Source organism: Hemisphaericaspora subhashii (assembly GCF_019202705.1).
Source record: "Hemisphaericaspora subhashii strain CBS 10753 chromosome Unknown scaffold2, whole genome shotgun sequence".
Lineage (NCBI taxonomy): Eukaryota > Fungi > Ascomycota > Pichiomycetes > Serinales > Debaryomycetaceae > Hemisphaericaspora > Hemisphaericaspora subhashii.
The window spans coordinates 383,485-409,571 of record NW_026057213.1 but is presented as its reverse complement, the minus strand read 5'-3'; the positions used below and the strand labels follow the sequence as shown (position 1 = coordinate 409,571).

The window sequence follows — 26,087 nt, the reverse complement described above, 5'->3', positions numbered from 1 at the left end:
TTTCGGGTAATTTGCAACCCGGCAAAAGTTGACTTGGTGTTTTGGCCTCTCTTTATGTTTTATTCCTAAATGTGGCTGTAGTTTAAGATTTTGTGGTTTTCTGTTTTAAAAGCCTCTTATCAAATTGGGTAATAAAGTTTAACTTCAAAGGTGTAGAAATAGGTCCCGTGTATTACGCAAGACATTGCGCAACCAGTGGTGTTCTAGATCGGAAGTTTACGGTTGGCAATCATCGGGGAAAATCCCCTAGACAAATCTACCTGTTCGAAGAGATTTTCAAATATTTGTTACCCTCTTACAAAGGAAGTCACAATTTTACGATGCAGGGGCTTGATTATAGACAGGTCTGAATTATACAAATACTAAAAAGCAATGAAATTTGGAAAGTTCTAACGATGTGGGCCTTCCCCTTTTCAAATCAACTACACGACATAACTGTGGACAGGTCTCACTGCACGTCAATAAAACGAAAGGCATTTTAGAATACTCGGGAGCAAACGCTGTTATAGTCTCTTTCCTTCACTTGCAGTATGATCATTATTATGCCTTTCCTTCTTTTGGTTTCTACATTAATTGAGAATAAGACTTCGAATTGTTTCGAATTTAGACGAGTTCGCTTTGTGCACTGTTTGATTTTGCTATTAATTTGCAAAAACAACAAAAGATTGCAAGAATTAGAGAATCTCCATTGCTGAAAAGTTGTTGAGTAATCAGATTTTCAAAGCCAATTTCGGTAAATATTAACGGATTATTATCCAATAGAAAGTATCTTATCTAAATTTACTTTGTTACGGATTATCCAGCTGTGTCTTAATACTACAAGAGATGATTGCAGGAGCAGAAGTTTAGGAAGTACACTGTCCTGATTTATTTTGACAATCAAATTATTGGTCAAGCTTATTCCGTGCTCAAATCTAACAGTATTTTCTCTTGGTTGTAAAATTAAGTCTATATGGCAATACTTACTATACTTGTTGGATAATGTCATTAATCTGACAGGTCTGGTCCCAATTCTTTGATGATACAGGAGCTTCATGCAATTACCCAAATTTATTTCTATAAGTTCCATTTTTCATGAAGATATGGGAGCAACTTCGAGGAATACCTAGCAGATCCTCTACACCGAAAGAACTCAACTATAAGCTATTTGTATTTCAACACCAAAATTTGTATATACGTTTCCAGAGAGGCATTTCTCTTAGTTCTGCCCTTTCATCAGCAATTTCCTGTTTCAATTGCTCAACATTGAGTTCACTCCTACCAGAATCTAAATCAACTTCTTCCAAATTAACCATCAATTGTCCCCAAGTTCCATAATAGGTTTTATGACCTACAATCATCAATATCAATATTGGTAATGAAAGACAGTTCTGCCAAAATTGAACAACATTTGCTGACGAAGACCCAATTGGCCAAATAGAAACCCAAATTTCTCCCATGACAATTAATCCCAATATAATTAGACCAGAATATGATCCCCAGGTCCCCATGGGTGAAACAAAAGCCACTTCATCCAATGATCTACCTTGTGCATCAAGGGCCCATCTCCAACGTAAATGAGTAAAACAAATTGCGGCCCATGTAAAAAATGCTGCTAATGAACACACCGAGAAGAACCATGTAAATACTATTGATTCATTTTCACTAATGACCAAGAATCCCAATAATCCCACCACTTTTATAAATGCAACTGAAACAATCGGCCTTCCAGCTTTGTCAATATAACCAAAAATGGAAGGGACGAGACCTTGAGCAGCTAGTGAACATAATGAACGACTGAAACCGTATACCGATGCATTTCCGACAGAGACAACTGCAAGCAAGATAACAGCATTCATGACATGAGGTAGGACATTTATACCTCCCGCAGTTATAGCAATCACAAACGGAGATGCAGAAATTCCGTCTCCATTCAACAAAAGTGGGTTTGTATAAGGGACGAGACAACCAATGACAATAGCTGTCATTATGTAAAATATGAAGATTCTCCAAAATACTTGTTTGGTAGCTTTTGGCAATGATTTTCGAGGATTTTCAGTCTCGGCAGCAGTTAGGGCCACCAATTCAATCCCGCCAAAACTGAAAGCTGCACTTACAAACACTGAACATACGCCTTTGAAACCGTGATTGAATGCACCTGGATCATGCCAATATCTTCCTCCTCTATATCCTTGATCTCCAACACCACATATAATAGTAATAGACACTATAATGAATAGAATGACAGCTAGGACTTTGATAAGCGATAATACAAATTCTACCTCTGCAAACCCCTTGACCCCAAATAGATTAATGATAGCTATCACTGACCAGAATACAGCTATCCAAACAGCCCCATTAATTTCGGTATTCCAATATTGTACAGTCAATGCACAAGCAATCAATTCAGAAGGATATGAAATCATCCACGAACAAGCGTACATTATCCCCAAAGCAAATCCCCAACTTGGATCCACAAACCTTGAGAAAAACGCGTTGAATGATCCCGATACCGGGAACTGAACTGACATTTCACCCAATGCAAACACCACACAAAGCAATGCATATCCAACAATGGTATATCCAATAAGCACAGCAGCTGGACCACCATTTGCGAGTGCATATCCTGACCCAACAAACAATCCAGTACCAATAGACCCTCCAATCGCTATCATTTGTAAATGTCTTGATTTTAATTTTCTTGCAAGTGGATGTCTTGCTGTCGCTATTTCAATTCTTTCAGTTGGTGTTAAGTTTGATACCTCATATTCTTCTTCGTCGAATTCAAGTGGTTTGAATGAGTCAATGAATGTTGAAATTGGATTAGACTTAGACCCTTCATCTTGTATTGTATATAGTGGCTCTATATCATTAGCATAAGCTGAATCTTTAGTTGTTTTGTAGGGACGAAGTGAGTCTTCGGATTTTGTCCCATTTGCAGCCATAGTTCTTTAGGGATCTGTTTTCTAAAAGCAAAAAATGAATAGCTATCGATTTAAGAATTGTTCATCGGCAAACTTGATTTATAAAAAAGACCAAACAGAGCTTCTAAGAAAAATGAAGGCAAAGTCCTATAATAAAACGGCGTCATCACATATGTAAGGGCAGATAACCAATTCAATGTTACATCGGGATCCACATAACAAACAAGCAAAGCCGTTTGTAGATTTAAGATTTTTTCTTGGAAAATTTCAGCTGTGAATCCAAAAGGCTAGAACAAACGAGCAATAAAACAAGCCACACTATAGATATCACACAAAAATGACACAGTAATTATTATAACCGGAATATACTCATTACAAAATATCCTATATATATAATACAAAATATACAACTATGTAGCACTACCAGGTGCAGAACCTGATGCGCTGGGGACAGCACTAACCGCAGGAGAAGAAACCGATGCACCCGAGCTTTGTACTGGACTACTACTTGAACCATTCTTTGGTGGTAACAACCCAGCAATCATTTGACTATACAATGGACAAGCTTTATTTGTTTTAATATGTCCAAATGCACCACATGAAGCACAACGACGGGTTCTACTCTTTCCTTTACCAATACCTTTCCCACCAATTGCATATGATCCATCGGGCAATCTGACAGTATTGGCATCGATAATGGTTCCACCTGCGGCAGCGGCAGCATGAATCAGATCCTTCGGTGGTTTCTTGGCTTTTGATTGTTTAGCACGCTTTTCTAAGTTTGCTAATTTTTCTTCTAACGCTTTACGACGAATCTTATTCAATTCTTTATCATTGGTAGGTAAGATATCACCGACATCTGCATTCTTCAATAATTCATCTTCAATATCCTTCTTACGTTTGACATATGCTTTGATTAAACGAGGATCAGTAAGGGTTTCGACTTTTCTTTGCAAGATTCCATTTTCATCTCTGACTCTTCTTGTGATTCTTAAAATCTTAGGTTCTTCTGGATTCTTGGAAACATCTTGCTCCAATTTATTCTTGACGAATTTCTCATGATTTACTGGTTTATATTCATTATAAATCGCTTGCAAATTAAAATCAGGCCCATGATCAACCAAGGAAGTTCTTTGAGAATACCATATTCTCTTAACTTCTTCTTCGTATAATTTTTGCTGATGAGAAGCTGTGTTACTCTTTGGAATATTTTCCGGTGGACGGGGGAATAATGGTTTAAATCCATTCTTTTGGGTGGCTCTCAATAACGAATAACCTAACCCAATTCCTGATGGATCCCCTTCTCCGTTTAATTGCAACATAGATTTTGTCTGGTTGGCAACAATGAAATTTTTTGTTAAATTCCAAGGAGCAGTTTCATCATCAAGATCAATCTCACTATCAGCATCTTTTGCTTTCTTAGTCTTTTCCTTTTCCTTTTCCTTTTTCTTTCCGTCTTCGTTCTCTTCCTTTTCATCCTCATCTCCAGCAGTGCTAGCCGATTTCTTCTCCTTTTCTTTCTTATGCTTTCCGCCTTCTTCCTTCTTCTTCTCGTCATTCTTGGCAGCCTCATCAGCAAATAACGTCATAGCATCATCCAAAATCTGTTGACCATATTGCATGGTATCCATCAAAGCAGAATCTTCCGGAGTAATCATCGTTCTGATTTCATCTTCAGTGGGTAATTGAGTTCCACCACCTTTCATTTTCCAAAAACCTTGATCTTCTCCATGTCTTTGATATTCCATAAATTCCTTCAATCTTTGTCTGTTTTGCATATCATTTTGATCGGGGAAATGTTTGGAGACATCCTTCACTGAAATACGGGCTATTCCTTTATTATTCATCACACGGAATACAATCATCTTCAATCTATTCTTAGATGTGTTTGTGACTTTTCTTGAATGCGGAGCGGGAACTTCCGCAACCGGGAATGTATTCCCTACTGCAAAGGCAAAATTCACCTGTCTTAAATAGAATTTCTGATGTGAACCTGCCCCTTGGGATCTAATCAATAAGAAATCGGTATTCTTGGGTTCATGCTTGAATATTGGAGCTCGAATCATGTTGTTATATAAAGTAGGAACAAAATCACCAGCTGCGACTTCTCCATAATTCCAGAATGGAGAACGATCTTCTACACCCAATACATGAGTTTCTCCAACTTGGGCTTTTGGTCTAGAAGAATCATCGGGTCTTTCCTTTCTATAATAGTTAATCAATTTAGAACCCATACCGTAATTGGATAATATTTGAGGATATTGTTCGGAATATTCCATGGCTACTATGTTAGCAGTATCTGCGGTGGTTAAATCTGTAGTCTTTTTGAATATATCCTGCAAAGCCTTTCCTCTATCTTTCTTCTTTTTTCTTAATTTAAGTTTTGAAAAGGTTACCAAAGTACCTGGACGAATATTGAAAATAGGTCTATGAAACGATCTTGCCTCTTCTGCAGATAGTTTGACTTTATAGTATGGGGTTTGTAATCTTAATGCAGGTACTGAGTGTTCAATATTAAGATTACTTAATTGTGATCTTACCTTGGTGTTATAATTCTTTCTTAACATTTCATATTCATTATCATTGGAGATATTGAATTTCATTTCCAACATCTTATCATTCTGCGGTACGTAAGCTTTAGATTTCTTTGACTCTTGTTTGGGTATGAATAATAAATTCGGATCATTCATATCAAGCTTTAATAAGTTTTCACTTATATGTCCATCGAATATATTTTCATCGTCTTCTTCTTCAAGTTCGATATCTAAGATGTTATTCTTATCTACTGAGAGTGATTTTGGTGAATATTTTCCATCTCCTGCATTCAAAATAGCATCATCATTCCAATCAGTTGTTGCTAGTATTAAATCTTTAGAATAGTCATCAAATTTATCATCATTTGTCCAATCTCTTTGAAGATAGTCAACTTCTTTTATGTCATATTCATTTTTATTTTGTAACTCATTGACAAAATCCAAATCCTCTTGAGTTATACTAGCGACATTCTTTAGTTGTGTATATTGTTGAACTGGAGTATTTGATCGTAATTTGAATAATTTTCTTTGATCAATATCAATATCAAGACTTATTTTGGTAGGTACTAACGGTTTTGCTAGTTTATTATATGCTATTGGAGGAGTCTGAAACCTGAAATATCTTGCCGGGGGAGAAAAGAATTGATGGAAATTGAAGGGTTTATGTTTTGAATATTGGGGATAATGATATTTAATATTTCTCTTTTGACGTTGTTTCTCTAATCGTTTCACAATCTTTTCCAATTTCTGTTTCTTTAGTTTCCTCTTTTCTTCTAATTCAAGTTTATGCTTTTGAGCTAATTCATTACTTTCTTCAAATATTGGACCCATATTAATATCTTGATTATCATCAATTAAATTTTGTCCACCACTTAAGTCATCAAAGAGAACATTGTTTTCATCTCCTGCAGCACCAAATTCATGAGATGCACCAAACATTTCATCAAATTGATTATCGGCATCAGCTTGTGCTTGTTCCTCATCCTCAACATTCATGGTTATTGCCTCTTGTTGTTCATTTTCTAGGAACTTATCAAAGTCTTCTTCGTCCTCCTCCTCTAGCCCTTCTCCCAGTAGTTGTATGGTAGTAGATGGCTCCTCTTCTTCCGGAAGTTCATCATCAGCGAGTTCATCAATGTCTTCATAATCTATTGCATCATCAGCATGTTGTGTTTTCCGTTCCAGAAAGATGGCTTCTATGACTTGATCATTTGGGATATCTGTACTATTTAAGAATTGAGAATATAGCTTATCTTCTGCATCTAAACGTTTTGATTTAGATGGAGAGTCTGTGCTATGCCCCATAATGAAATGAATTGCCTTCTTTCTTGTAAGTGACCAATAGCAAGTTGCTTTTGTAAGTGATGAAACGACACTTGGTTGTATTTTTTTAAACTGTTTGTTTGGTGAAATCTGTGAGTGAGTTTTATTTTTTCTGTTTGACTCTCTGTCAGTTGGAATCAAATTCAGCCACTGGAAATTATTTATTAGTATTTGTTCTTCGTCGATTATAGAAGAAGGAACAACACAGCAGTTGGAAAGAATGTCATTGGAAAGTTTGCAAGTTACAAAGAAACCAAAGAAGATTGTACTTGTGTTTAATGAAGGAAAATCACTTTCCATTGGATTTAATAATACTGACAACATATCAATCTATTCAATAACAAACCCATTCAATTATAAACCATTTATCAAATCGTTAATACTAAAACATATTCCTAACATTCATATCATTGTGTCTTTAACAAATGCTAACGTGATTGTCCAATTAATGAAATTTCTTTATCAATTCCAACAATTTTCGAAACAATTACAAACTGAATTCTTAACAAAACATAAGAACTTCTTACAGAATAACCAAGAAGAAGAATTATCTGTTCGATTAGCAATCGGACAATGTGATCTTCCATTGTCGTTCCCCGTCACGATACTATTAGACTCTACTCAATTCCTGCATCAAAATCAATTATCGCCTTCCACAATTCTTAATCAACAATTATGTCGATTTATAAGTTTAAAACATGGTTGTACAGTCATATGTCGATCTCCAAGTAACCCTAAAATTCCAATTGAAGACACGGTTGAAAGTTTGATAGATTTTCAAATGCCACCAAAGCCAATCTTTGATGACAGTGCCACAAATGATGATATTCAGTTATATATTCCCAGTTCATGGGATTCATGGAATAAAATAATTGTTCAAGGGAAATCAATTATGATGAATGACAATAATCAATCCCTGTTAATATGTGACGTTCAGCAGCTTGAACAATTGAATTCAGCATATGATGATTACTTTAACCATGACGATATTGATGTTGGGACAGTATTTGCTCAATTCAATAAAAAGCAAGAGAAAGAAGAACTGAAAAAGAGGGAGAAATTACATTCACTTAATGAAATTCTTTCAGAGATTGTAAATCCTTCCATGGTTGAAGCTTAACCCTGTTTCCTGGCGAGGATGAAGATCCCCCATTACCCAATGGGATAAAGTTTTGCAACCCTTTCAAATTGATAGTCGTGCAATTTGATCAAAAAGTTAGAATGTTTTTTTTTTTCGGGTGAGCGAGTGTAGGTTGGTTGTTAGTTATAGATGAATTATGGAAAATCTTTATTGACTTGATTTTTTTCGTTCATCATCAACAGGGCAGAAATTTTTCCGAACAATTCAAGTCAGATCTTTTTCAATAAAATTAGAAGCCAATTTATTTCCGAGCACCGTACTTCCAACAAGTGTACTCTCTGATAGATAAATACATAATATATATTTGAAATGGATCCTAATGAACATGACCCACAAGATCCATTAAGCACCCACACAGCCCGGTTATCCATCTGTCAAGCTGATATCGTTGAAGAAGACTCCAATCCCAGACTTCATGTTCGTGATCTCTTATTACGTGAGGAAACCAGTCATCCAAATCATACACGTCGTGATTCCGCCGTGTCATTAAATTCTTTCAATGATGATGATCCTACATTGTCACCAAATCTGAAATTCCATGTTCGACAAGAAAAAAGAAGAAGAAGTTCAGTTCAAAGTTTTTCAACTGCAAATGGACATAAATCAAAGAAAGAAAAGGTACATAAAAAGAAATTAAAAAAGTTGAATGATCCACCTAAGATTGAATTAAATTTGAGTGCAATTCCAACTGATAGTGGTGGTAGTAGTATTGTAGATGGATCACCTAAAAGGTTCCCATTTAGGAATTTGCGTTTTGTCATCTTGCATATATTCAAAGCCTTGACAGGTCATAAGCCGAAATGGATACAGACGACTAATCAAGAGAAGATCCCCACCGTATGTGTATGTCTTGTTCCAGGATTACAAATTGAAAATAAAACCAGTGATGATGAACAACAAATATCAACATCTGAATTAAAACAATATCCAGAATTGGAATTTTTATATCTGACATTTCCAAATTATATAAAAACTAATTCTCCAGGTTCAAAAGATACGTTATATTCTCCATTACAATCAATAACCAATATCCCATTATCCAAGAACGAAAAGAGAATCATATTAGAAAAACTGAAACAAACCAAAATTACCATCTATGATTTATTAATGACTCCATCCGATCTTGAAACCCATGGATATCCACTCGAATTAGGTCCAGATTGGATAGAAACCATCTCCTACCCCTCAAGCTCTGGCCCAACGGAATCTCATATCTACGCGTTAGATTGTGAATTCTGTAAAGCGGGCGATAGTCACGTCCTTACCCGAGTCTCATTAATCGATTTCAATGGCACGGTAGTATTTGATAAATTCGTGAAACCAGCCCAAGAAATAACCGATTATGTTACTAAATATTCCGGAATAACCGAAGAAAAATTACGTGATGTGACAACTACTCTATCTGATATCCAACAATTATTTCAATCAACCGTGTATAAACAAGATATATTAATTGGACATAGTTTAGATTCCGATTTGAATGTGATGAAGATTAAACATGATAATATTGTCGATACGGCGGTCATATTTGAACATGTCCGAGGTCCACCATCTAAACCATCCTTGAAATGGTTGGCTAAGACTTATTTGGAGAGAAATATCCAAACCGGGGAAACTACAGGTGAGGGACATTCTTCAGTTGAGGATGCAAAAGCGTGTTTGGATCTTGTGAAGGCGAAGATTTTGGAAGGGAAATGTTTTGGAATGAATGTGAATGAGATCTCAATCTTTCAACGTCTTGCCAAAAATCATGAAACTAATAGAAAGCCCGGGGATGATTATGATTTTAAATCACTTTGGTTGGGATATAGTCAATATAAAGATCAGGAAACATATGTTGAACCAGAAGATTATCATGTCACGCATGAATATGTTAATAATGATGATGAAATGATTGATAAGTTTGAGGAATTGAGTCCTGGGAAACGATTTATTGTTATGAGTTTACGAGAGATGGAATATAATTGGAAATGGTCAACTCCACCACAGCATTATAATGGAGAATTAAATGAAGGTATTGAAAAAGAGGAATTATATGGACGAACTAATGATAGATTGAAACGAGTCTATGAGGCATTACCGGATCATTCATTAATGATTGTATGTACACAACTGAATAGTCCATTGGAAATGTATCAATTACAAAATGTGAGGAAAAATTTCCAAAAATTGGATAGAGAAGGGGTTGATGTAACTAAGTTACCAAAAGAGGAACTGTGGGATATTGAGAAACAGAATGAGTTAATTGATAAGACTACAATGGCTAGAGAGTCCTTGATCTTTATGACTCTTAAGCAACCAAAACCCACACAAAGCAATGTAGATTAGAATTTGTAATATAGTCTTATTTATATAATTAATATTATTATTATTGTACAGTATTTAATAGCTAAATATAGAAAGTTATTTATGAGAATTGATCATCAAATCTAATAGCAGATCCTAATTCTTTATCAATCTCCATATTATCATCATTTGTTTCATTAGTACTACTATCGTTATCAATGTTAGTTGAGGTATTGTCTATTTCCTTATAATATCTCCATTGATTCAAATCTAAAGTATCAACAGGATTATAAGTTAATTGATTCTTGGAATTTTTATGATTAATATTTGTTTTGTACCAACCTTTTAATCTAACTGCATCATTCATAGCATCTTCTTGAGATAATGGATCGGTTGATAAGTTGGGGGAATACCAATCTTTAATCCAAGTGATTGTTTCATCTAGTTGTTCATGATATTGTATTTTATTTATAGATGAAGAAGGATTTGGGGTGTTGGTTCCACTTTTAGAAAACATGTTTACAAAGAAAGGGGTGCCAAGTTAGATTGGATTATATATATATATATTAGTAAATTAATAATACGGTGGCGGTATATCTGATATACGGGAAAATGGTGTTAACTGTGTCTCTGGGGTAATCTTCTAATAATTCAAGTTGTATAGAATGATAATATTAAAGGTAGAGAAGAAGAAGAAGAAAGAAAATAGAAATAAAAATAAAGAATTGGAAGAAATGGGAAAGTGGTGTATTATTAATTATAAAATGATCTGTTGGTATCCGTCTCCTCTTTGTTTGTATTAAAACAATTTTATTAATTTAATAAAAACCAATTAACTTAAATTTATAACATTTTCTTAGTGTGTCACATTTAAAATCTCACCTGTATTTAAAATCTCGCTTCTTTCTTTCTCTCATTGTCGAAAAAAACTTAAATTTTCCCAAATTTCCCCCTTTTTTTTTTTACTTTTCTTCACTTTTTACGTATTTCCTTCTACCATTTCTATACAATTTTGAGCTGTTACTACTGATATTGACTTCTATATCATTAGAAACAACATTAATGAAGATCCGTCTTTGCCCTTTATCATGACCTAATTTCATAACCTACAATTTGTACACGTTCAGGACAGTCAGTCATTGCAACTTCAATTTTTGAAATTAGCGCAATCATTGCAAAACTCTGAGTATGCAGGACCACCAAGTATCTCAGTGTTATTTGAAATTATTTTGTGGGGCTATATACTGATACCACCTTCACCTTCACCACCTCACTCTCACAACAAAGACAGAGGCGGAAACATATGGCCCCGCTTACTCTACGGAAAAAGAAGACAAACACACCAATCGGGTACATGTTGGTACTGCAAAGAAAAAAACTCTCAAGGCACACAGAGTTCTTGATTATTCAGGGTGATTAACATTGTATTGTGGAACAACTTTCGTCGTGTGCGTGCTAATATCCCTGTTGAACTATAGGCAAGATACAATAGCGCCACAGAATCCTTGTAGTAGATTCTCTTCTACTAGTCTTCAAAAAATCGAAATAAATATGTTTTTATTCTCTAAGAAAGCTATTTGTTAAGAAATATACAGAAGAAGAAGCATTGGAAACATGTTTATGTACAATTTAAGATGGTTATCTCTGACTCACTCCTCAGGCGAAATATGTTCCTGATCAATTGCCAGACAACTACTCCGTTATTCCATCAGATCTTCCATCCTTGCAATAGCTCCTCCGGTCAGAGGTGGAGACTCAACATTTGTCAGATTTTCCAGTATGATTTTATTTTGTTCTTGTAATTGTTTTTGTCTCATTTCTCGTTGTTTCTTAATTGCCTTCAGTTTAGCATTTTCCAATTTCTTCTTAAACTCTTCTCGTCTCTTTTCTTCTCGATATATTCTTTGATCATACCATTTCATCATATTTCGTGGTTTTTTCCCAAATATTGCTTCATATTCACAAAATAAGCAACAATCATTACTAGGAATATATCCATAATAATCTTTTGGGATTGTTGATGGCAGATTTTGATGAAGATGCTGCGTATCATTCCGAGGAATCATATCCGCTAACTCTGGAGATTCGGATTTGTCATCATCTCCACTTTGCTTCTTCTTCTTCTTTTTCTTTTTATTTTTCTTCTTTTTGGCTTTTGAACTACCATTGTCACCGTCATTGTCACCTCCTACTATTGTGTCGTGTATTTCTTCAATAGTAGCCAATCCCCGTCGTTTCTGATTCTTTCTGGCTGCCTGAATTCTAGCCTCTAAATTCATTAGTCGTAATTTCTCCTCGACATTATTATAAGTGGGTATTAATTTCCCAGTATGATCATACTCAAATGTAAACTCGCATGAAGGACCTCCGCCATCTTCATCCTCATCGCTATCATCCCCATAATCATAAATAGGACAATCACACCCTTCCATCCCATGAACATCACATTCAGGGGCAGTATTCAACTCAACTTCAATATGATGCGTATGCCCATATTCATAATCACTTGCCTCTTCGTCATCAACTTCAAGCTCACCAATGTCATAATCATCCTGATCATATCCTCCACACTCAGGACAACACTCATCGGTATTTCCTGAATGCAAACCCTCCTCATCTCTTGTTCCATATAATGTAAATCCTTCTGAATGTTGTCGATTCCCCTCTTCTTTATTTCCATATAATCTAAATTCCGGATGAGCTTCTTGATAATGAACCATTTCTGCAATCTTATCTCTCAAGAAATCAATCTCTTGTTCATTCAAAAAATTCGTATGATTGTATACTCCATTTGTTGGTAGACTTCTAATGATCTTTTGTCTCTCCTCCTCTGCTTGTCGTTTTTCTTCATCATCATCGCTGTCATTATTCGTAGACGCATCCAAAGCATCCATTAAACTACCATTAAAGATCGGTGGTGGTGTATGTGAAGATTCATCCCCTGGGAATGGGGAGAAATTATCTTCATTATCATGTTCATGAAATTGTTTATATATTGCTTTTTGCCAATTTTCATAATCTTTCGAAACCATGTCAAATAAGTCACGGGGATTAAATGGTTTTGAAGCATTATGTGATTGTGGTCGTGATGCTTGAGAGTCTATAAAGTCGTTCGAGGGATGCCTTCGGTCTTTTGGTTGTTGTTGTTGTTGTTGTTTAGGATCTCGTACTGGATCCAGTGATCGTTTTTTAGCCATGTTTTTGATTGTTGATATTTGTTAATTTCTATATCTTTAACATGGACTATTTAAATGACTTTATATACTATGAACCTTTGTACAAGACTATGAAATATACTACAAACAATAATACTCTTTAGTAAAGTCCTTTCTTGTTATAATTCTATAAAACAAATTAATTAAACGCTGAGAAGAAAAATCTCTTCTCCAAATTTTTTTTTTTTATTCCTTCACACTAGAGTTGCTTTTTTTTGTACTTTGACAGAGAAGAACTAACAGGTATGAATATAGCATCGTGTGCAACAACCACAATTTTGCAACCATTTAACTTAATCCTTCTTTAACGTTCTCTGCTTTTCTGCATTCTTAACAACCTTCTCATCCACAAACAACCCCTTCCTTCTCCTAATATTATTCATATACCGTCTTGCAACATTCTCTCTTTCAGCAAACTCTCCCAACTCTTCCAATTCTTCTTCAGTATGAGGCACCCAAAAAGGATCAATATCCAACATATCATACCCATCAAACACCAACTGAGGTGAAGCTGCACCACTTGTCCTCTTTCTCATCTCTTCACTAAACCCAAAAGCTTCAATCACAGGTATGCGGGCGACAATTGTGAAAAATGGAGTACCTTCCTTCATTTCTTCAGAAATGATAGCACCACCACGTTTTTGTACCACAGCGTATACTTTCCCTAATACTTCCGCACTGGCTTGGATTTCACAGGTATACATTGCCAAAAATAATCGAGGAGATTTGGCTAAGATACGTTGATGGATTAAGTCACGGGTTTGGACAATGATTCGGCCCGGGTTTATGATTTTTGTGTCTTCATCGATGTCATTCTTGATGGCACGTTTTAAGGTGATTATCAAACCTTGTAATGGTTCTGAAGCTATTGGTCCTTCGTTTAATGCGAGTTGGATCCCGTTTAAAATGTTGTTATCATATTCGAATCGAGTTTCAGGGACGATATCGGAAAAGACATGTTTGAATTGATTATTGCTAGATTCGGATTCTATAAAGATATTAGGTCCAATTCTCTTTGGACCAAATGCAATAATATGATTAATGAACGAAGTGGTGTCCTTATAACCATGATTGAAATTCTCTCGTTCAATAATTTTTGTAAATTTATCAATGAAATCGGCTTTTAATTCAGTTATATCATGTTTACTATTGACAATTTCTCCAATTGTTAATTCATGATTTGTCAAAAACTTCGTAATTTCACCAGGCAATGGACTTACTTCAAATTCCAAATCCACCAACTCATCTTCTTCATCCTCACTTTCTTCACCCCCGGCATTATTATCTTCCAGATGATTCATGGTATTTATTTTATCATCAGCCAACCCTTCTCTAAACGGAATAACCGGTTCCTTAACAACAACTTCACACCCTTTTGCAAATCTCTCCTGTAAATCCTTCAAACATCTTTCCAAATGTAATTCCCCGGCCACACATACGATCAATTCCCCCGATTCAGAATCAGTATACCATTCCAAGACCGGATCGGCTTTTGCCAATTGATCAAGTCCATTCTCCAATTTTGCCAATTTCATAGGATTAGTAGGTTCGACGGCAATTTTCATAATTGGTTTATTATGAATTAAGGCCGATGTTGATGCAAGGTTGATATATGGCTTTTCATCACTATGAGGTGAACATAATGTTGCATTCTTTAATACTGCTTCATCTAATCCTACTACTCCGACAATATTCCCGGCGGGGACAGCTGGCATACGAACGAGTTCACGACCCATTATTAAGTACAAATCCTTAATTTCTACAGTATTCACCTGATCCATATTAGTGGGATGGGAATTAGGTAAAGAAGGGTCATATTTGGGTCCAATAACGGTGATTGATTGTCCTTTGGATAAGGACCCGGAATAGATTCTCGTGAATCCGACCAATGTTTCAGTGGAATGTTTCCAATCCTCTTCATCTTCTTCTTCTTCGAATTCATCTTCTTCAAATTCCCATTCGAATGGGTCTTTCTTTTTGATTACATATTCGTCCTCGTTGGTTTTGGTATCTTGTGCTAAAGCGGCCGCTTCGGATGCTTTTCTAGCTAATTCTCGAGCTAATCTACTTCTTTCGGCGATTTGTTCTGCTGTGAGGTCTGATCCGGTTGTAGATACTTCTTTTGGTAAATCTTCATTTGGAATTGAGATTAATTTAGATACATAAGCAATTGTATGTTTTTCAGGTTGAGTATTATCACAATTTTTCATTGCTGTGACGAATTCAGGATCAACTAATTTGGCATGATCATGTTCGGTTTCAACTACGGAATAAATCGTTTCTTCTAAGATTTTATCAATTCTTTCACGTTGTGCATCAATGGGTGAAGGTAAATATTCAATCACCCCACCTAAGATGGCATGACTTAAAGGTATCCATTGGGTCATAATTATGTTTAATAAATTCTTATAATCTTTTGACCGTAAATCTCTTGGAGTTAATTTGGTACCTAATTTGGTAATTATCTTTTCAAGTTTTTCTTGATTTCTATCAATTATACAATTTTCGTAAATGGCCCAAATTTGATCTAAAATAAGTGAAACAAATAATGGTTTTTGATTTATGGTTGATTTAAGTTTTTTACCGGGGATAATTTTCTTATCTTTCATATTTAAATAATAATCACCCCAAAGAGTTTTACCCAATACGTTTTGAGAAAATCCTAATTGTTTTGAATATATTTTAGCAAATGTACCAATTGAAAATGCCCAACCATCAATTGCACTGGCAAATATAACATTATTCTTTTCTGGAGTAAAATATAAATCTTCATCACTCTTTTCAATAAATTCCCCAATCTCCCCACCTTCTCTCCAATTCAAATCATCTTCTAATCTATCACTACTATAAAAAGACCCAATAACCGAATTAACCTGTTCAATAACCCTGGAAATATGTTGATATGCTTCCAACGGAGATAATTTCCATTCAATTATCAATCTATCAATTTTATTAATAACCAACAATGGTTTCAATTTATCAATCCAACATTGTCTCAAAACATTAATAGTTTGAGAACATACCCCTTCAACCACATCCACCAACACAACCGCCCCATCACATAATCTTGAACTCGTACTAACTTCACTACTGAAATCTATATGACCAGGAGAATCAATTAAATTTATCAAATGTTGATTAATTTCAGGTTCAGTTTCACCTTCTTTCATTCTCATAATCTTGAAATATAAACTAATTGCCGATGCTTCCATTGTGATTCCTCTTAATTGTTCATCTTCTCTTGAATCCAAATATCTGACTTTTCCTGCCATTCGTTGAGAAATGATCCCATTGGTTGCTAATAAGGAATCACTTAGTGATGTCTTACCATGATCGACGTGGGCAAGGATACATATGTTTCGGATGCATGATGGATCCAGTTGGAGTTTGTTGATTGTTTCTGGAGAGATCTTCATTTGCGTAGTTTATCAATTGAAGAATGTGGTGATTGGTGATGATGAATTTCTGCAACCAAATAAGTGATAGATTTTTTTCAGTGATGGTTGGCAGGTTGCAGTGCGAGAAAAAAAAATAACTAGTGATGAGTGATGAGATGACTAACATTTATTTATTAAGAAAACGAAGAGAATAGAGGTATAGAACACAATAAAGATACAATATGCAAGAGAGATGTCCATTATGTTCAACCGAGTTAAAGACTCATTTATTACAACCAAATCTTTCCCTTATATCTTGTCCATCAACAAATTGTATTTATCCATTCAATCTTTCAATTGAACAGTTGCATCAACAGAATTTGTTACAATCTCCAACAAATCAACACGTAATGAATATGATGAAAGCTAAATTTAAGCAAATTAACGTATTTCCTAGAATAGCCGATTTCATAACTCAACAAGATGATGAAGTGGTTTAAAAGTGGGATTATAAATATCGTATTTATTAGAAAACTATTCAAAATGGAATACAAAATGATACTAACAAAAACAAAAGAACATAAAAACTAAATTCATTAAACATAAAAAACTTTCAAAATGGAGAACTGAAAAACACCATAGTATCTTCATTATCAAATGGGATAACCGGTTGATGACGAGGATGATGACTAGTACTAGTAGGCAAGCTTAGTTATTCGGATCTATTACCTTCATATTGAGGATAACCCATAACATGAACCCTTTCGTATTCCTTATCAGCTTTAACATATAATTTTCTAATTGAAGAACGATCAATATAATTTCTAAACATCCATACAACACCCATACCATATAAGGCACCACCGATTGCTAATGCTTGTTTTGGAGTTACAAGTGCAGTTGACATTATTGTTTATTAAAATGTGAATATATTATATTATATTTATGTAAGTAATTGGTAAAATAAATATGGAGGAGAGAATCAGGATTTTGGTTTGACAGAAAATAAAAATTAAAAGAAAAATTGACAGCTATTTATTTATTTAAAGTAAACCAGTTGTGGGGGAAAACTGAAATGTGTGGTTAATAAAAATCTTTAATCTTATAGGCTGATGGGAGTAAAAAGTTTAAAAAAAATTGCATGGTTATGCAAATTTTACTAATTATTTGGTATAAAACTTTATAGGAGAGGAGAATTGCAAAAAATCCAAAAATGGTTCCATTTTTTTTTTTCGGTTGTTACGTTTTTAGTTTATTACTAAGAAAAAAATAATTACTAGATGAAATAAAAAAAGTTAAAAATCTCCTTATTTTTTTTTTAATTATCGAATGATTTTTTTTTGTCTAAGCAACAAATGATACTACCACAGACGATTAAGTTTTTAGAATTGATACGAATGAGATAAAAGCCACTTTTGGGCCGTTGGTGGGGGGAGGTGGTGGAGGGAATGATACCACACCAGACTAGAATGGGTTTTGTCAATTCTTTTGTTGAGACTGCCAGGCGTTGAAACAATAGTCTTATCCTAAACTATTATCAGTTGTTGCAAAAAGTCTACAAAATTTATAGAATTGAAATGGTAAGTAATAAATACATAAAATAAAAGTACAATTCAATAAATAGTTAATAAATAAATAATGTAACAACAAATAAATAATTTTAATGGGGTTTCAAATCAACATGCAATTGACAGCCCATTTTCTCTCTTCTTATACTCACACACGCAACACACACACAAACTCTCACCTTTCTTCCTTTCTTCCAGAACGATCTTCTCGTTGTCACTTCAAATTTCTAGCTTGGCATCCACATTCACTTCCCCACAGACTAAAACAATTTTTCCAATTAGTTTCTCTGGGGTAGTGACATTTCTAATACATTCTAATACCATCACCAGTTGGTAAGATTGGTAAGAATTGTCCAACAATTAACATTGGTAAATCAAATAAATCTCTTTTCACTGTCCAAACAGTACAAAATTCTATATATTTATCATGTTCAATTTCATCTTCACCACTTACAACTGAAGAAGAAGTATTATTATTGACATTATTAACAACTCTTTTTAATTTTAATTTTGTCATAATGCTTGATCTTAAATTCCCAACAGCGACTGATTTAAATAATTGGAAATAATTTATAATTGATTCATCATCATACATTAATTCCATTATAAATGTTCTTTTGGATAATATATCTCCAAGATTATAACCTAATAAACTTAATAAATCATCAGTAATGCTTACAATCTCTCCAGTTCTTCTCCATATAATAGTAGGACTACTATTTAATTGACATAATTTTTCATAATCAATTAAACATCTTTGAAAACACATTTCTAAAAATAATAAATCATGAGGTTTTAATAATGATTTATGAGCAGAAATAAAAGTAGGTCTATAACTTGCAATTAATTTCAATATGATTAATAAATTCTTTCTCTTTAATTGTCGTTGTTCTTGTGATAAATTAATCCCCAGAAATCGTTGTTTTAAAAAAAATGTTAATGCATGATATGATTGTGGATAATCAAAATTAATCATACTATTTCCATAAATATCAGAAACTGATTGATATAAATGATGAGTAATTAATGGTGATACATATTCAATTGATAATTCATTTAAATTATTTTGACTAAATATTTGATTATTATCATTTCGAGTATGATGTTGTTGAGGTGTAGAATCTTTATTAACATCTAATAAATTATCAGTTTGATGGGCCATATTATTCAAATTATTTAATCCCATTCTAGAATCTTGTGGGAATCCTAAACTTATAAATGGTCTTGAATCTTTTAATCTTTGTACCTTTCTTTTATGTGTTCTCTGATTAGTAGTATTCAACTCATCAATATTAATAGTACCAAAATAACTATTAGATGGAGAAATCATATTATATTCACTAGCACTTGTATTTGATGGTGATGGTGAAGAAGGTTTTGAATTTAAAATTATATCACCCAACATTAAATATTCTTGATTTAAAAAATTAGAATTAAAATTTGGTTGTGGAGTAATTGAACTATTTGGAGTTAAATTATGTAAACTTTCTTGTTGATCCAAGGGATCATCATTTAATAATTTATTTAAAACATCATTCGTAGTATTTAACATAGTATTAATATGTTGTTGCAGTTCTGATTGAATAAGTTTGGAAGTGGGGATAATTGGTCTAGATTGAGGTTCTACAGTTGTGGTTACTCCTGTTGTGGTTGTTATTGTTGCTCCTGCTGGATTATGAATAATTATATCTGATGATTGCTGATGAATGATTGCATTACTTGGCTGTGCATGAAATGGGTTAGGATTAGTGACAGTGGAAGACACAGGTAGAATAATTTGATTTTCTGCCGTGGAGCTTACGCTAGTCGAATTAATAGTATCAGGAAGCGGATGTTTTGTTGTAGTGCTAGGACTGGTAATATGAGGCGGTATTTCCAATATTTGTTTTATTTCAGCACTATTTGATCTAGCTTCTTCTTGCTCTTTATCTCCTACTATCTCTTGTTGCTTCTTTCTTCGTTTCCTAGGTGTATTATTATTACTATTAACACTACCATCATTTCCAATTCCTTTAGTTAAATATTTTGCTCGTTTCCGTACGGCATCTTTACAATGATCTGCCATATTTCTTCTCACACAATTCTTACATGGTCTTTCATTTGAACATTGTAAATGTTTTTCATGACAAAATGTACATGCTCTTTGTGCTGGTTTTCTATTCTGTTTCTCTTGTGCAGTTAATTTTTTGGTCATCTGATCTTCTTTGAACGATTAAGTTTGTGATTCATATAAAAATACAAGGTACAATATTATTAACGGAGTCTAAATAATCTATAGGTAAAAGTATATGGTGTGTACGGTTATATATAAACCAGAAGTATTTTAATAGTAAAAATTTTCAAGTAATAAAGTTACAAAGGAGGAAACTGATTAACTTTTAAATCTGGGGAATCCTTAACAGAAGCAAAAAAAAAAAAAAGAAAAACCGGAAAATGCGTAAGTTTTGTTTTGTTGTTTGTTGGTTTTGTGGGTTTTATGTGAGTGAATTTCTATGTTTGCCTCACGAATCTACCCGGCGGTTTTCGGAAAAAAATCGGACATGTACACATAACTATGAGTAAACTACAAATGTAAATGGATTAATTAACTCGCTTAAATATTCCCCCAAAGACAATTAGGGAACATTAGAATAATGCACCTATGGCGGACTTATTAACGATCATTTATATTTTAGTAAAGTTGTATTTATCCGGAAATCCAATACCATCAAATGTTCATTCTTTTTTCAAAGAACTCACAAACCAGAATCAGAAGGCGTTTTTTACATTCTGAGTTGCATCTAGTTGAATCAGGCTCATGTGTTTGTTCCATAATTAAATTAATCTGGGGTTCTGTAGATGTGCGTATCCGAATAATTCCGTTTGTGTTCATCGGAATATTAAGGAATCTTTTGAAACAATAACAATTCTAAAATTTGGTACGGCCTTAGTTTCCGATAATTTCCAAATTGAAAATGTTGCGACGCATAAGTGACGCGACAGATGAGGTGAAAAAAAGAAATCTAAAATGTCGTCCACGGAAAATCAAGTTCACGACATGCCTCGAACTTGAGACATTTCGAATGGGTCCAATCCACCAAACTAATGGTCCACGAAATCGTCTGAAGGTTGAAGGAATCCTCGAATCTCTAAAGCTTCCTTGTTAATTATTCTGTGGATGTGTGAGGAAACTTAGTGAATAAGCTCCCATTTCTTATCAAACTTTCATAAGTTATCGAGTGTCATCAAATGCAGAATTAACTAAATGAGATCATAGCAATCTCAAATTCTACTTAACTGTAAGTCTCAGATTCAATTTCAAAAATGTAAAGGAATCCTCGAGAATTCTTATATCATCGTTGCATTGATTGTAAGTCTTAGGCGGGTTACCACATGAAGAAATAAACCGCGTTCCTTTGAATTCACGTGATTTTCATTGTTTTAATTAATTTAATTGCGAAATTAAAGATAAGGAAAAAAAGCCCACACATGGCTCATTGAATGAATTGTTTATCTCTGTTCAATTAAAGACCAATAAGCTTGAAGAAGAGTTTTTTCTTAGGGAATTTTACAAATGCTGATATTTCCCTTTTAGTTTCTTTCTTGTTTCACCCAAATGGAGAGCTAAGAAATATATTTCTTGACATGTATTGTATTAATTGTATTCACTTCTCCAACAAAGTAGTTGTGAAATTTTTTTTTTGAAACTTTTTCTCTTGGACGTTTTCTTACGTTTTCTACATTGTTCTTGTTGTATTCCATACATATACATACATACATACATATTACATTGATTAACAACGGCAATCAACTAACCGTTGTTTCTATTCTGTTATCTACCTAAAACCAATCAATTACAAAGGTTTTCATATCAACTGATTTGGAGAAATTTAAATCTTTTAGATTTCTTTTTTTTTTTTTCGTCTCAATCTGAGAGAAGCCATTTACAACATCGAAAGGAGTTTACCCTTCATCATTTAATAAAATTGTCTTACGACTCATACATCACTTCCCATAGCATACTACTCGGAAGTAATTATCAACAACCAGACTGCAACTGTCTAAAAAGCTTTCAGGGGAAATCTATTAGTACCCTCCTCCGTCCTTCCTTTCGTTTAGAAAAAGAACAGACTCACTTGTTACATTATTTACAACCATCACTTAATTTCACAATACTACCAAAATGGATAACGAGGCTATCGTAGATGTCAGAACGAGTATAAATGCTTTATACATGTTATTCTGTATCGCTCTACTACCACTAGTCATCATCGGAATAGCCTTCTTTTATTCCGGTCTAACTCAAAGACGATCATCTTTAACTATGTTTGCAGTGCCGATGTTAGTTACACCCCTAATATTTATAGATTGGTTTATATGGGGATATTCATTCTGTTATAGTGCATCTTCAAATCATTTTATTGGAAATTTGGGATTTTCAGTATTAAGACAATTAGAAACAAATATAACCATGACATTTACAAATAGTAGAGGAGAAATCTTATTTTTAAACCATTTTTTATTTAATGGATTGTTTAAAATCATATGCGCAGGTTTAGCATTTCCTGGATGTATTGCTGAAAGAGGGAGAATCTTACCTATGTTGGTTTTCTTATTTTTTTGGTCGATAATGATTTATAATCCGGTAACATATTGGTTTTGGAATTCAAATGGTTGGTTATCTATAGATTTGGGTAGCTTACCAGTTCTTGATTTCGCTGGGGGCAATTGTATTCATATAGTCAGTGGATTTACATGTTTGGCATATTCATATATTCTTGGTCCAAGAAATCCAAAGATATTGTATAATTATAGAAATATTAATACTGGACATATCATCATTGGTACATTCTGTGTTATGTGTGGTTGGGTCGGTTTCATTGCTGGATGTGATTTCAAATTCTCATATAATTCATTATATATTATTGTCAACACCATCCTTGCCGCATTGTCAAGTACCATAATTTGGACCTCAATCGATTACTTCTTCTCATCAATTCCATTAGAAGGCGCAGAAGAAAAGATTGCATCCATCGCCCAACAACAACAGCAACAACAACAACAAAATGAACAAATAGATATGATATTATCACAAGCCGGATCTGGAAATTCCCCAATTGTGCCCGTCTTATCAGAAACCGGTGTCCTACTTTCCCAACGATATCATCAAACAAAATCCAACTTCATATCCCGACGCAAATTCTCCATGATTTCTTTCTCATCAGGAATCATGACCGGATTGGTAGTATACACCCCTGGTGGGGGATATGTTGCCGGCCCCGGACAATTCTGGAAAGCGATAGTATTTGGAGTTGTCGGTGCTATTATTTGTAATCTTTCCACTCGATTGAAATATTTTTTTAAGATTGATGATGCTTTGGATATATTTGCCATACATGGAATTGCTGGGATTGTTGGATCACTCTTAACTGGTCTTTTTGCAAATACTCAATATAATTCTGACGGTGGTTGGGTGGTTCATAATTGGATTCAATTCGGATATCAACTCCTTGGAGTCACCATTACTTCTTCATATGTCTTTATTATGACTTGCGTGTTCTTATATGTTATCGATTTGATCCCAGGACTTCATTTAAGAATAGATAAAGATTTTAATCGAAGAGAACGAAAACGGAAATCCCAAGAAACTGAATTAGAAGCAGCTGCTGGTACTGGTGTTCCTGCTACTGTAATGGCATTTCCTCATACTCAATCCCAACCAGAATCCCAAAAATCACCTTTACCGGAAGAAATATGTTTTTGGGAACAGGTGGAATTATTGGGTACGGACAGTTATGAATTCAATGGGGAATATATGATGGATTTCATTGAGTTTATAAAAGTGATCAGACCTCAAGATTATGAGGATGAGAATACTTATGATGAGATTGATGCCGTGGTGGATCCAATGAGAAATAGAAGTGGGACATCGGGGAATCTTCAAACAGATGGTGCTGGTGGGAATTTGAATACTGGAATGTTTGGTGATTATGAAATGCATCATGAAGGAGTGAATCATTTGATAAAACGAGAGTAAGAAAATTAAATTAGGTGGGACGTATTTTTAATAGACTCTTATATAGTAATGACTTTTATAATGACCTTTTTCTTCTTAATAGACATTGTTTTTTTACAGTTTTAATTACTTTTCTATAGTCGTAAAGATACACTTAAGAGAGTTCCTTTGGATGTGATGGTGCTCGTTTGCTTAAATAATTTCTTTATGCAGTTCTATAAAAGTAGGTGTATGTATTACAAAGTCACAAAAATTTAACCTAAAAGTCTCATTGTCAACTCAAATACGGCAAATGTAGCACCATTAGCAGGAGCAGCTCTTAATATAGTTGGCAAGAATCCCTTATAGAATCCCTTAATACCACTCTTGGCAAAGACATCTCTAAAAACATCAATTGAACCTCTATAATTTGGTTTTGTTAACGAATCAGTTTGTAATTTTGATTTTATGACATCAATAGGATAAATAGCAATCCATAAAGTATAACCAGAAAGACCACCAAACATACATAATTTCCAACCTGGAATATCGCTTCTTATCCAATCTTTATTTTTCTTTAATTCTCTAGAGATTAAAGCTTCATAAGTTGCGAAATAAATACCCAACCCAATTGATTCTCTAATTAAAGTAGGAGTCAACCCTCTATAAATACCATGAGTAAATCCATTGCTCTTATAAAGCTTCTTAGCACAATCAATAGGACCATTGAATAATTTAGTTTCACCAGTTTGAGTTTGTAATCTAATACGAATATGCTCAATTGGAGATGCCAAAAACCCATTAGCAAAACCAGCAATAGCCCCACATTGGAAGAATTCTCCAAGTGTTAAAGGGGCTCCATTATATTTTCTATCAAAATGTCTCTTCATAAATTCATTAACTGAAAATTGTACACTTACACAAGCACCAACCCCAACTAATGGAGTTAAAGTTCCCTTATAAAATCCAGCAAATCCTTCATTTTTGATTAATTTCTTAATAACGTCCATCGATCCAGAATATGTCCCTTCTGGAGCAGATTGTAATCTAACTTTGACAGTATCGAATGGTTGACCAACGAGAACTTGGGCAATACCTCCCATAGTCCCCCCGAATAAATCTTTGACAACTTGTTTGTTGTCAGAAGTAAGTGGTGGTTCTTCTAATTCAATAGTCATCTTGAATGTATATAATATAGATATAGACTTGTAAAAGAAGAAGAAGAAGAAGAAGAAATGGTGGGGTAAAGTTGTGATGATTACAAAATTTACAGATTTGATTGGAAAATTGACTTTTTGATATTCATCGTAAAAAAAAGAAGTCGAAAAAAAAAATTTCATCTCCAAACGCGCTTAGTGTTGCTTTTTAGATATCAACAAATTGCCGTTCAACATTTTAAGTTAGATTTCTTCTTTGCAACTCAATATCTCCGAGGGTGTGCTATATATTGTAGAGTGCCGAGTTCAATATGACTTGTTTCACGGTGTCAAATGAACTTCTTTAAGCAAGTGAAGCTGGTCAAGTTGATCATTGGAGACATGGTTGTGAACGTTTCTAGGTGAGCCTTCCATGAATTTTTGCAGCAATTCTTGCATAAATATTAGGCACCAATATAATACCTGCACGACCCTTCGTTTTTCATTTCTCTCTTCAAACTAGACTGAAAAGTAGTATAGTATATTCAAAAAGTTCTTCCTAAGGTTCTGACCCCTCTATGTACGTAGCTTTACACACCGTGTACGATAGCACATTCTCCATTTAAATTC

The 26,087-nt window shown here is 34.1% G+C and overlaps 10 protein-coding genes across 10 annotated transcripts; 3 read left to right on the top strand and 7 right to left on the bottom strand. All coding sequences in view use genetic code 12, as the record gives it.

Annotated features, from left to right (window-relative positions):
* Nucleotides 1–1,154: 1,154 nt before the first annotated feature.
* GAP4 (Gap4p) lies at nt 1,155–2,924 on the bottom strand (the record flags this gene model as incomplete). Its single annotated transcript, XM_049404776.1, has 1 exon — nt 1,155–2,924. The coding sequence occupies one exon, from the start codon at nt 2,922–2,924 to the stop codon at nt 1,155–1,157; it is 1,770 nt and encodes a 589-aa protein (XP_049265697.1).
* A 389-nt stretch (nt 2,925–3,313) lies between these two features.
* On the bottom strand, nt 3,314–6,742 carry TAF145 (Taf145p; the record flags this gene model as incomplete). Its single annotated transcript, XM_049404775.1, has 1 exon — nt 3,314–6,742. The coding sequence occupies one exon, from the start codon at nt 6,740–6,742 to the stop codon at nt 3,314–3,316; it is 3,429 nt and encodes a 1,142-aa protein (XP_049265696.1).
* A 238-nt stretch (nt 6,743–6,980) lies between these two features.
* Nucleotides 6,981–7,880, top strand: J8A68_001151 (uncharacterized protein; the record flags this gene model as incomplete). Its single annotated transcript, XM_049404774.1, has 1 exon — nt 6,981–7,880. One exon carries the CDS (start codon nt 6,981–6,983, stop codon nt 7,878–7,880), a length of 900 nt encoding a protein of 299 aa, XP_049265695.1.
* Nucleotides 7,881–8,210: 330 nt separating this feature from the next.
* Nucleotides 8,211–10,229, top strand: J8A68_001150 (uncharacterized protein; the record flags this gene model as incomplete). The annotated part of the gene is made up of 1 exon (XM_049404773.1): nt 8,211–10,229. The coding sequence occupies one exon, from the start codon at nt 8,211–8,213 to the stop codon at nt 10,227–10,229; it is 2,019 nt and encodes a 672-aa protein (XP_049265694.1).
* Nucleotides 10,230–10,308: 79 nt separating this feature from the next.
* J8A68_001149 (uncharacterized protein) lies at nt 10,309–10,704 on the bottom strand (the record flags this gene model as incomplete). The annotated part of the gene is made up of 1 exon (XM_049404772.1): nt 10,309–10,704. One exon carries the CDS (start codon nt 10,702–10,704, stop codon nt 10,309–10,311), a length of 396 nt encoding a protein of 131 aa, XP_049265693.1.
* A 1,183-nt stretch (nt 10,705–11,887) lies between these two features.
* On the bottom strand, nt 11,888–13,384 carry J8A68_001148 (uncharacterized protein; the record flags this gene model as incomplete). Its single annotated transcript, XM_049404771.1, has 1 exon — nt 11,888–13,384. One exon carries the CDS (start codon nt 13,382–13,384, stop codon nt 11,888–11,890), a length of 1,497 nt encoding a protein of 498 aa, XP_049265692.1.
* Nucleotides 13,385–13,695: 311 nt separating this feature from the next.
* On the bottom strand, nt 13,696–16,818 carry RIA1 (GTPase; the record flags this gene model as incomplete). The annotated part of the gene is made up of 1 exon (XM_049404770.1): nt 13,696–16,818. The coding sequence occupies one exon, from the start codon at nt 16,816–16,818 to the stop codon at nt 13,696–13,698; it is 3,123 nt and encodes a 1,040-aa protein (XP_049265691.1).
* Nucleotides 16,819–18,651: 1,833 nt separating this feature from the next.
* On the bottom strand, nt 18,652–20,541 carry ZCF23 (Zcf23p; the record flags this gene model as incomplete). Its single annotated transcript, XM_049404768.1, has 1 exon — nt 18,652–20,541. The coding sequence occupies one exon, from the start codon at nt 20,539–20,541 to the stop codon at nt 18,652–18,654; it is 1,890 nt and encodes a 629-aa protein (XP_049265690.1).
* Nucleotides 20,542–22,509: 1,968 nt separating this feature from the next.
* Nucleotides 22,510–24,363, top strand: J8A68_001145 (uncharacterized protein; the record flags this gene model as incomplete). The annotated part of the gene is made up of 1 exon (XM_049404767.1): nt 22,510–24,363. One exon carries the CDS (start codon nt 22,510–22,512, stop codon nt 24,361–24,363), a length of 1,854 nt encoding a protein of 617 aa, XP_049265689.1.
* A 233-nt stretch (nt 24,364–24,596) lies between these two features.
* Nucleotides 24,597–25,499, bottom strand: YMC1 (organic acid transporter; the record flags this gene model as incomplete). The annotated part of the gene is made up of 1 exon (XM_049404766.1): nt 24,597–25,499. The coding sequence occupies one exon, from the start codon at nt 25,497–25,499 to the stop codon at nt 24,597–24,599; it is 903 nt and encodes a 300-aa protein (XP_049265688.1).
* Nucleotides 25,500–26,087: the final 588 nt, after the last annotated feature.